Below are 12500 nucleotides of genomic sequence, written 5' to 3'. Positions count from 1 at the left end.
TATATATATACGAGTAACAAACACAAATGTTGTATTATCTGTAAAAATAAGAAGAAAAAGCAGGAAAAAAAATTATATATATATATATATATATGAAAAAGGTAAAAAAAACAACATTTATTTATCTTTATTCATTTTTTTAACCTTTTTCTTCTTATTTTTACGGGTAATACAAGATTTGTGTTTGTTACTTGTATGAACATTTCAGCTTTTTCTCTTCTCTTTTCTCCCCCCTATTTCTAGCATTTTTGCATCTTTTTTGTAGTTGTTTAAAATCATTTACTCAAGAAATAAACAAATAAATAGATTAAAAAAATATCGCTGACCCCAAAAGGGACAAGCGGTAGAAAATGGATGGATGGATGGATAAATAAGTTAGCTCACCACAAATGGCCCCCGGGCCGCATTTTCGGCACCCAACTGCAGTTTCCCAAGCAAACAAAAGATATATCTTTATTTATCTATTAATTTGTGCTAAAATGGCCAATTGTGTAATATTTTACCCACCCTTAAGTAGGCTTTCTTTTTTTTAAAATGTATTTTAGTCATTCGTGGGTTGAGTTGTTTGCTTCCAATACGACAATGTTGATAACCGCCATTTTCTCTTACCCCTTCCTCTTCAATGTGTGCATTTAAAAGGATAAAGGTGGCGTTGCAGGGTGTAGCGATGCGAGTATAGGTGGGGGTGTACGTCTTGGCAGGCGAGCTGTTTTTCTGGCGGGTTGACATCTGGCAAGTCCCCGCTCCAGGGAGCCATCCGGGCCTCCGTAGAGCCCCTGATTAAGGCTCTAATAGAATATTAGCATTTGCTCTCAGGTAAGCTGCAATAAGCTGACAGCCCTAAATCACCTGGTGGTGCGGATGCAGAATAGAGAGGCCGGAAAGACCCAAATAAGGAGAAAAATCTGCATATTCATATTATTGTATGCTATTAGTAAGAGTGATATAGGAAGCCCAAATAAGGTTATTCCTCTTTTTTCTTTTTTCTTGTCAAAGCTGTGCATCTCACAGCTAAAGCGTTTTCCCTCCTCTGCCATTAATAAATAAACAGATGGATAAATAAAATAACAGCACATTAGCATGTCTGGGCTTCCCAAATACAACAACAACAAACGGGAAAAAAACATAATAAATTAAATGGTAAAGTTTGTTCTTTAATGAAACACATTGCAGTTCAATTGTTTAAATAAAGAATTTTTTTTTATATAAAAAAAAAAAAAAAGAAGCAAAAAACACATGATGTGTGTGATAAACGTTCTGAAAAACGTAACCAATATATTTTTTTTAGGGGAGGGGGGGAATCAAGGAAAAGGAAAATAGAAGCAACATACGTTACAGAAAAAGAGCTCAGCTAAAACAGCAATACAGCAAAAACCTGTACGAATATATTTATGTGCATCGATGACGTATTTACATTGTTCGCTTTCTAACGAAGATTAGAAAATAAATCCCAATAATAACATGACTTAATTAAACAAGGTGATTGGAACAAGCAACGACTCCTTTTTTTTTTCTCAATATTTATACAAATAGCGCGGGGCTGGAGGGGGAGGGAGGGGGGGGGGGTCAGAGTAGATTGTAACATCTTTAGAGAGAAAAAAAAATCATGTGAATTTTTATCATTCACAATTAGATTTTTTTTTTTCTCGGGCAAAACAAAAACAAAAAAAAAATCAGGGGAGGAGGGGTGAGGGGGGAATCCCAATAAATATGTAATGAAGTAAACATGACCTCACTCAATAAATAGTTCATAAGATGCTGCGGGCCCACGCTGGATTGTAAACGTTTTGCAATAAGAACATTTCAACGAAATAAATACAAAAATGACATTTTTTTTTCTTTTCTTTTTAAACACCTCCCACCCCGCCGACAAAATTGCACGTTTGGACACACACCGGAGTGTGTAAGACAGGGGTGTCAAACCTACGGCCCGCGAGTCGGATCAGGCCCGTGGACAGCTTTTTGTGGGATGAGTTTAAGTATAAAAATGTGCAAAAAAATGTTTAATGAAAGAAACAGCTGTTCTAAATGTGTCCACTAGATGTCGCAATAGAAATGACTTGTATCTTTGTAGGTTATGCTACATATGTAAAAAATAAATAAAAATACATCTCATGATGTCAGTGCAAACGTGGAGGAAAATGATCAAACTATAAATAACATCCTGTAATTTGTATTATTGTATTATTTGTGTTATTTTGTTATTTTGATGGATTGAATACTAACACCAATCAGTTGATGAACATAATTGATTCAAAAAAGGACAAAAATAGATATATTACTACTAACCGCAGCATAAAAATAAAAATGTATGATTTGTACATTTTTCAGCTTGTTCTATTTTTAAACAAAAAAACAATCTGATGTTGTCTTTTTTTTTAAGTTATCCTGCCGTGATTTGACCACTTGGGAGTGGATGTTTCTCCATGCGGCCGCCGATCTAAAATGAGTCTGACACCCCTGGTGTAGAATGACGCATTTACAGAGAGATATTTGGCAGTCATCATCATCAAAATAATAATAATAATAGTTATTATTCCATCTCTCACATTAAGCACGGATGAAACGTCCCCTCATAAATAAACCAAGTGCTCTCAGTTGCTATTTTCTGCTCTATTTTAACTCCTGTGAAATTATTAATCATGGCTGGGGAAAAAAATACAAAAAAAAACAACATTTTTTTTTCTTTTTTTTACAAGTGTCGGAAAGTGTTCGCTCCTTACTTGCTGGCAGGTTAGACTCCAGGTTTTTCCCCCTTCTTATTATTCACAAAGTCACGGATGGTGGCGAATAGGGGGAGGGGGGGGGGGGTTGTTTTTTTTCTGCATTTTTTGTTGTTGTTGAAATATTTGAAAAGGAAAGCTATGATACAAAGCGTCCCCGGAGTCCGCGGGGTCGCGTTCAAACGCAGGCCGAGTACTTCATGCGTTTTTGTTTTTGCCGCTGGTTGCAAAACCAGACGCGGACCACGTTCTTTTTCAGGTCCAGCTTCTCGGCGATGGCGGCGATCTTCTCGGAGGAGGGCCGCGGCTGGATGGCGAAGTAGGCCTCCAGCGAGCGCTTCTCCGGCGCGGCGATGGAGGTGCGCTTGCGCTTCTTCTCCGCGCCGTTGAAGAGCTCGGGCTTGTTGAGCTTCTCCCGGTGGGACTTCTCGGCCTCCTCCAGCCAGGCCTGCAGGATGGGCTTGAGGGCGATCATGTTGTTGTGGGACAGCGTCAGCGACTCGAAGCGGCAGATGGTGCTCTGGCTGAGCGAGCCCACGCCGGGGATCTTCAGGCTGGCCAGCGCCGAGCCCACGTCCGCCTGGGTCACCCCCAGCTTGATGCGCCGCTGCTTGAAGCGCTCGGCGAAGGCCTCCAAGTCCCGCGGGTCGGCGTCCACGTCGCTCATGCCGATGTGCGTGGAGAGGCCGTGGGCGTGCGCCATGTTGAGCGCCGCCTGGTGCATGTGGTTCATGCCCGCCATGTGCGCCGGGTGCGCCGGCGTGGACACCACCGAGCCGTCCGGCCCGGCCATGGCGCCCAGCGCCAGGCCCGGGGTGATGTGCTCCAGCAGCTCGCCCTCCAGCGCCTGGTGCGGCTGGTGGTGGTGGTGGTGGTGGTGGTGGTGGTGCCCGTGGCCGTGGCCGTGGCCGCCCAGGGCGGAGGGGTGCGAGATGGGCACCGAGGACGCGGAGGACGACGAGGAGGTGCACGGCAGCGTGTTCATGGTGTGGTAGGTGGCGTCCGGCTTGAAGGGGCTGTGGTGCGGCGGGTGGTGGTGGTGGTGGTGGTGGTGGTTCTTGCTCTGCGAGACGATATCCACCGCGGCGAGAGCTTCTGCCCGGGCCAGCAGACTCTCGTCCAAGCCGCCGAATATATTGCTCTGCGATTGCAAATACAACGCGCGCGTTATTCTCAGCTGGGAATTCAACCCCCCTCCAATGCAATTTACAACATTTCCAGAAAGGCAAGAACAAAAAAAAAAAATAGAGAGAGAGGAGCACGTGGGTCATCAAAATTAAATCAACGAATTTATAAGTGGACAAAAAAATAAAAATTTTGCAGAATAACAAAAAATACATACACACACACATACACATCCTGCAATGGAGCCCCATTACACACCTGCTATGGACCTGTTTTTATGTTGTATTTATTTTATTTATTTATTTTTTAGCATGTTCTGTTTGTGTTGTGTTTGCTCGGTTCTCGTTTTGAACCTGCAGTTTGTCTACCCCCGTGGTCAATTTTAAATGTGCTATATAAATAAAGTTGATTTGATTTGATTCAGACATACATACAAACATATACATATATACATACATATATATAAAAATACATTCATACACACCTATACATCCTGCAATGGCACCCCATTACACACCTGCTGTGGACCTGTTTTCATGTTTTATTTATTTATTTATTATTATTATTTTTTTTTCATGTTCTGTTTGTGTTGTGTTTGCTCGGTATTCGTTTTTAACCTGCACTTTGTCTACCCCTGTGGTCAATTTTAAATGTGCTATATAAATAAAGTTGATTTGATATTTACATACATACATATATACATACATATATATAAAAATACATATATACATACATACACACATACACATCCTGCAATGGCGCCCCATTACACACCTGCTATGGACCTGTTTTTATGTTTTATTTATTTTATTTTATTTTATTTATTTATTGTTCTGTTTGTGTTGTGTTTGCTCGGTTTTCGTTTTTTACCTGCACTTTGTCTACCCCTGTGGTCAATTTTAAATGTGCTATATAATTAAAGTTGATTTGATATTTACATAAATACATACAAACATATACATATATACATACATATATATAAAAATACATACATACATACATACATACCGGCGGGTTGGGCAGGCAGGCTCGCCTCATCGCCTCCGAGCTGCTGGTGCTGATGATGCTGCTGCCGCTGTGGCGGGAAGACGAGCAGGAGGAGGACGGCGTGGACGAGGAGGAGGAGGCCGAGGAGGTCAGCGTGGACGAGGCGGAGGAGGAGGCCGAGGAGTGCAGCGACGAGTACTTGGCTTCGGCCAGGCTGGCGTGGGCCATGGCGGCGAAGGGCTGCTTGCTGCTCAGAGACATCATCATCATGTTTGCGCGCCTCGGAGCCCCGGAGTGCTCCTTTTTTAAATTTTGGGGATGACGACGACGACTCCGCCTCTTCTTCTTCTTCTCCTCAGCTTAGGGAGCTGTGTCAGGGTCCAAAGGACGAGGAACGTCTCAGCGCCGGTACCGATCGGTTAAACCGTCCCCTCCAAAAAAAAAAAAAAAAAATACCCCTCTTAAAAAAAGAAAAAAAAGTTAGGACGTGGAGCCATGCAAAAGAGCGGCTTTATAATACCGTCCCCCCTTAAAAAAAAATAAATAAAACAATTAAAAAGTCCAGCGTGTGATCTTGAAAGAACGTTCTAGTTCTCTTAGGATTCTTGGTGTTGGAGTAAGTTTCCGAGCGGTGGTCTTGCATGCAGGTTAGCTTCTCCTCTGCGATGCCGAATGCTGCTGGGACCCCAAGTGGTGATGCTCTGAGGCGGGGGGCAGACTGACTCTCTTCCCCGCCCCCTTTCTCACCCTCTCTCTCTCTCTCCTTCGCACACACACACACACACACACACATACACACACACCTTCTAAAGCCTCCCCCCCTTTTTTCATGATTTATTATTCTTCATTAGGCGCACCATCAGTAGCGCCGCGGGGGGACTCTGGGCATGCGCACCAGGTGACCTCCCCCCCCACTCCACAATTCAAGACTCACTCCTGGTACCCAAAGTTCTGGTCCAAGGATGCTAAAAGGCCTAAACCCCCCCCCCCCACAATGTGCTCCTTTAACTGGCATTTTGCAGCAGGTCCTTTTCCAATACGTGTGGCCCTGATGGTGATCTCAAACAAACAGAAGGCGTTTAGAACATAAGCGCAAAAAATATGACTAAAGTGCTGAATCTGTATTTTTATTTTTTATTTAATAAACATATATTTTTTTAATTTAGTTCATCTAATTTAGGCTTCACGGTGGAGGAGGGGTTAGTGCGTCTGCCTCACAATACGAAGGCCCTGCAGTCCTGGGTTCAATCCCAGGCTCGGGATCTTTCTGTGTGGAGTTTGCATGTTCTCCCCGTGACTGCATGGGTTCCCTCCGGGTACTCCGGCTTCCTCCCACCTCCAAAGACATGCACCTGGGGATAGGCCCCTCCCACCTCCAAAGACATGCACCTGGGGATAGGTTGATTGGCAACACTAAATGGTCCCTAGTGTGTGAATGTTGTCTATCTATCTGTGTTGGCCCTGCGATGAGGTGGCTACTTGTCCAGGGTGTAAACACCTTCCGCCCGATTGTAGCTGAGATAGCCACCAGCGCCCCCCGCGACCCCAAAATGGAATAAGCGGTAGAAAATGGATGGATTGATCTAATTTAGCACACTGTAATTGTACTCTGTGTAAATGTATTTTTTTGTCAGTTATTTACAAGTCCCTTCACATGCAGTATTTTCTAATCAGGCTGACCTAAGCCTGAGGTTTATGCGTTAGATAAATAATTATCTTTGTGATTAACACATGCCCTGGTATCATTTGACACAATTCAAGATTCACTCCTGGTACCTAAAGTTCTGGTCCAAGGATGCTAATAGGCCTAAAAAAAAAAATTACAATATGCTCCTGACACAGAGAGGATCTTTGACTGGTGTTATGCAGTAGGTCCTTTTCCACTACGTATGGCCCTGATGGCAATCTAAAACAAACAGAAGGCGTTTAGAACATAAGCGCAAAAAATATGACTAAAGTGGTGAAGCTGTATTTTATTTTTTTAATTTCAGAAACAAGTTTTTTTTAATTAATTGATCTAATTTAGCACACCGCAATTGTACTCTATGTAAATGTATTTTTTGTCAGTTATTTACAAGTCCCTTCACATACAGTATTTTCTAATCAGGCTGACCTAAGCCTGAGGTTTATGCGTTTAATAAATAATTATCTTTGTGATTAACACACGCCCTCGTATCATTTGACACAATTCAAGACTCACTCCTGGTACCCAAAGTTCTGGTCCAAGGATGCTAAAAGGCCTAAAAAAAAAATAAAAAATAAAATCCACAATGTGCTCCTGACACAGAGAGGATCTTTGACTATTATTTTGCCGTAGGTCCTTTTCCACTACGTGTGGCCCTGATGGCAATCTAAAACAAACAGAAGGCGTTTAGAACATAAGCGCAAAAAATATGACTAAAGTGGTGAAGCTGTGTTTTATTTTTTTAATTTCAGAAACATATTTTTTTAAATTAGTTGATCTAATTTAGCACACCATAATTGTACTCTATGTAAATGTATTTTGTGTCAGTTATTTACAAGTCCCTTCACATGCAGTATTTTCTAATCAGGCTGACCTAAGCCTGAGGTTTATGCGTTTAATAAATAATTATCTTTGTGATTAACACACGCCCTCGTATCATTTGACACAATTCAAGACTCACTCCTGGTACCCAAAGTTCTGGTCCAAGGATGCTAAAAGGCCTAAAAAAATTTTTTTTTTTAAAATCCACAATGTGCTCCTGACACAGAGAGGATCTTTGACTATTATTTTGCCGTAGGTCCTTTTCCACTGCGTGTGGCCCTGATGGCAATATCAAACAAAAAGAAGGCGTTTAGAACATAAGCGCAAAAAATATGACTAAAGTGGTGAAGCTGTGTTTTATTTTTTTAATTTCAGAAACATATTTTTTTAAATTAGTTGATCTAATTTAGCACACCGTAATTGTACTCTATGTAAATGAATTTTGTGTCAGTTATTTACAAGTCCCTTCACATGCAGTATTTTCTAATCAGGCTGACCTAAGCCTGAGGTTTATGCTTTAGATAAATAATTATCTTTGTGATTAACACATGCCCTGGAATCATTTGACACAATTCAAGACTCACTCCTGGTACCCAAAGTTCTGGTCCAAGGATGCTAATAGGCCTAAAAAAAAAATTACAATATGCTCCTGACACAGAGAGGATCTTTGACTGGTGTTTTGCAGTAGGTCCTTTTCCACTACGTATGGCCCTGATGGCAATCTAAAACAAACAGAAGGCGTTTAGAACATAAGCGCAAAAAATATGACTAAAGTGGTGAAGCTGTATTTTATTTTTTTAATTTCAGAAACAAGTTTTTTTTAATTAGTTGATCTAATTTAGCACACCGCAATTGTACCCTATGTAAATGTATTTTTTGGCAGTTATTTACAAGTCCCTTCACATACAGTATTTTCTAATCAGGCTGACCTAAGCCTGAGGTTTATGCGTTAGATAAATAATAATCTTTGTGATTAACACACGCCCTCGTATCATTTGACAAGGCTGCACATTGTAAGTAGGTGACACAATCTTTGAATAGGATTAAAATCAAGAGTATAGATGATTCGTTCAGTGTTAATATTTGAGCGGGGCCTGGCTCCTGTGTAGTGGAACAGTTGGGCCCCAAGCTCGAAAAGGTTAAGATATTGAAAGTCTTTGACTTGAGTTGTTCCAGTAGGTCCTTAAAAAGAGCAACCTGGTATATAGAGGATATTTGACTTGTGTTTTGCAGTTGGTCCTTAAAATCAACAATCCGTCATATAGGAGATCTTTGACTTATATTTTGCAATTGGTCCTTAAAAACAGCAACCTGTGATATAGATGATCTTTGACTTGTGTTTTGCAATTGGTCCTTAAAACAGAGATCTGTCATATCGAACATCTGTGACTTGTGTTTTGCACTATAGGTCCTTAAAAACAGCAACCTGTCATATAGAGGATCTTTGACTTGTGTTTTGCAATTGGTCCTTAAAACAGTAAACTGTCATATAGAGGATCTTTAAGTTGTGTTTGGCAATTGGTCCTTAAAATAGCAATCTGTCATATAGAGGGTCTTTGACCTGTGTTTTGCAATTGTTTCTTAAAAACAGCAACCTGTCATAGAGGAAATTTGAATTGTGTTTTGCAGTAGAGGTCCTTAAAACAGCAATCTGTCATATAGAAGATCTTTGACTTGTGTTTTGTAATTGGTCCTTAAAACAGCAATCTGTCACATAGAATATCTTTGACTTGTGTTTTGTAATTGGTCCTTAAAAACAGCAATCTGTCACATAGATGTTTGACTTGTGTTTTGCAGTTTAAGTCCTTAAAAACAGCAATCTGGCTTATAGAAGATCTTTTACCTGTGTTTTGCAATTGGTCCTTAAAAAAGAGCAATCTGTCATATAGAGGACATTTGATTTGTGTTTTGCGGTATAGGTCCTTAAAAAACAATCTGTAATTTGTAAGGACTTATAATTTCTCCAACACACCATCGTAGTAAAGACTCAAAACTTCTCCAACACACAATCATAATAATGACTTGAAACTTCTCCAACACACAATCATAATAATGACTTGAAACTTCTCCAACACACAATAATCATCAAGACTTGTAATTTCTCCAACACAGAATCATAATCAAGACTTGTAATTTCTCGAACAAACAATTATAATTAGAACTTGTAATTTCTCCAACACACAATCTAAATAAAGACTTGAAATTTCTCAAAAACACAATCATAATAAATACGTGTAATTTCTCCAACAAACAATCACAATAGAAATTTGTCCAACACACAATCATAATAAAGACTTTTAATTTCTCCCACACCCAATCATAAGAAAGACTTGAAACTTCTCCAACACACAATCATAGTAGACTTGTACTTTCTCCAACAACAACAAAAATAAAGACTTGAAACTTTTCCAACACAAAATCATAATAAAGACTTGAAATTTCCCCAATACACAATTATAATAAATACTTGAAATTTTTCCAACACACAATCATAATCAAGACTTGAAACTTCTCCAACACACATTCATAATAAAGACTTGAAAGGTCTCCAACACACAATCATAATAAAGACTTGACATTTCTCCAACACACAATCGTAATAAAGACTTGTAATTTCTCCCACACAAATTCATAATAGACTTGTAATTTTTCCAACACACAATCATAATAAAGACTTGTAATTTCTCCAACACACAATCATAGTAAAGACTTGTAATTGCTACGACACACAATTATAACAATGACTTGAAACTTCTCCAACACACAATCATAATCAAGACTTGAAACTTCTTGAACACACAATCATAATAGACACACAGTCATAATCAAGACATGTAATTTCTCCAATACACAATCATAATAAAGGCTTGAAATTTCTCTAATACACAATCATAATAAAAACTTTCAATTTCTCCAACACACAATCACAATAAAGACATGAAATTTCTCCAATACACAATTATAGTAAATACTTGTAATTTCTCCAACACACAATCATAATAGACTTGTAATTTCTCTAACACATAATCCTAATAAAGACTTGAATCTTCTCCAACGCGGAATCATAATAACGACATGAAACTTTTCCAACACACACTAATAATCAAGACTTGTAATTTCTCCAACCCACAATCATAATAAAGACTTGGAATTTCTCCAATACACAATTATAATAAATACTTGTAATTTCTCCAACACACCATCGTAATAAAGAATGATACTTCTCCAACACACAATCATAATAGACTTGTAATTTCTCCAACAAAAAAATCATGATAAAGACTTGAAACTTTTCCAACACACAATCATGATAAAGACTTGACATTTCTCCAATACACAATCATGATAAAGACTTGAAATTTCTCCAATACACAATCATGATAAAGACTTGTAGTTTCTCCCACACACAATCATAATAAACTTGTAATTTTTCCAACACACAATCATAATAAAGACTTGAAATTTCTCCCACACACAATAATAATCAAGACTTGTCATTTCTCCAACACACACTCATAACAGACTTGTAATTTCTCCCACACACAATCATAATTCGCACCTTCCTGTTAAAAGTGTGTAGAAACTGCAGCCCACACAATTGATGCAAGCAGACACTGAGTACAGGGGAGAGGTGGACCATGTTGGGGGCTTGCGTCATACCTCCCCGGCGGGCCAGGGGGCGCTGCAGGAGGAGACGGACCCCGCAGTGCAAGGGATGCCCGCTCACACGTGACGCTGACAGACGGACGTGTGACGACAGCTGCGAAAAAAGCCTTCATATCAAACATTCCCACACCTTCACTGTAGTCCAACAAAATAAAGATAAATAATATTTCTAGATCAAACTCAGCTGCTGGAAGACTTTCAAGTCCAATTTTGGGAACATTAGCGCAGGACGATGCTGGCGGTGCCGTCTCAGGAATGGTCTTGAATAAAACATGACACCATGGCAAAGATTCCCCAGAGGATTTAGTCCGATTTGACAGCAAGAAAAGTATCTTTGACGAATGTTTAGTCGCTTAAAACAGGCCTTGAACGCAAATGTCTTCAAATGAAAGCAAAATGTCGCATTTTCTAGCAAAATACCTGCAAGATGTTTGTCATTTTTGAGCAGTGTTTTACCACCTAACTCTTCAACGGTTTTAAAAGACTCAAAATTCAAATAAAATAATACTTTATCCACATTAGAAATAATCACCGACTTCTCCAGGCTAAAAAAACAAAATATAATTATAATATATTTAGTAATAACGTTCATTTAGTTAGAAAAAAGGTTTGTTGGAAAAAATAGAAAATGTTGATGTTTTAATGTTTTATTAGTCGGTGATTATTTGTAATGTGGATAAAGTATTATTTATTTGAACTGTGAGTCATTTAAAACCGATTTATACATACATACATACATATATATATATATATCCATCCATCCATCCATTTCTACCGCTTATTCCCTTTCGGGGTCGCGGGGGGCGCTGGCGCCTATCACAGCTACAATCGGGCGGAAGGCGGGGTACACCCTGGACAAGTCGCCACCTCATCGCAGGCCAACACAGATAGACAGACAACATTCACACTCACATTCAAACACTAGGGACCATTTAGTGTTGCTAATCAACTTATCCCCAGGTGCATGTCTTTGGAAGTGGGAGGAAGCCAGAGTACCCGGAGGGAACCCACGCATTCACGGGGAGAACATGCAAACGCCACACAGAAAGATCCCGAGCCTGGATTTGAACCCAGGACTGCAGGAACTTCGTATTGTGAGGCAGACGCAGTAACCCCTCTGCCACCGTGAAGCCCATATATATGTATATATATATATATATATATATATATATATATATATATATATATATATATATATATATATATATATATATATCTATATCTATATATATATATATATATATATATATATATATATATGAATACTAATATTGTATTTATTTTATTATTGATTCCTTTTTTATACATTTATAACTTAAAAATGCTTTAAAAAAATCATTATTTATTTTAATGTATGCATGCATTTGGTAAATCCCTCTAACAGAGAAACACACACCATAATAATGGTACTGTATAATAAGTAATGTACAGTTTAAGAAGTATTTATTGTCATGATCCACCATGACTGTATTGGACTTTTTTTTTCTTTTTAA

At 39.2% G+C, this 12500-nt stretch overlaps 1 protein-coding gene and 1 long non-coding RNA gene across 2 annotated transcripts in view; one reads left to right on the top strand and one right to left on the bottom strand.

Annotated features, from left to right (window-relative positions):
* LOC133539116 (uncharacterized) overlaps window positions 1–12500 on the top strand; it is a 1110877-nt gene that overhangs the window by 325436 nt on the left and 772941 nt on the right. The window lies entirely within an intron of this gene.
* LOC133539113 (POU domain, class 4, transcription factor 2-like) lies at window positions 2817–5547 on the bottom strand. The gene is made up of 2 exons (XM_061881201.1): window positions 4857–5547; window positions 2817–3864 (listed from the first exon to the last, which is right to left on the bottom strand). The coding sequence occupies exons 1-2, from the start codon at window positions 5103–5105 to the stop codon at window positions 2902–2904; spliced, it is 1212 nt and encodes a 403-aa protein (XP_061737185.1). The 5' UTR covers window positions 5106–5547; the 3' UTR covers window positions 2817–2901.

Source organism: Nerophis ophidion, linkage group LG20, assembly GCF_033978795.1.
Source record: "Nerophis ophidion isolate RoL-2023_Sa linkage group LG20, RoL_Noph_v1.0, whole genome shotgun sequence".
In the NCBI taxonomy this organism is placed as follows: domain Eukaryota; kingdom Metazoa; phylum Chordata; class Actinopteri; order Syngnathiformes; family Syngnathidae; genus Nerophis; species Nerophis ophidion.
Note: the sequence above shows the minus strand (reverse complement) of the source record. Positions and strands in the feature narration are given on the sequence as shown.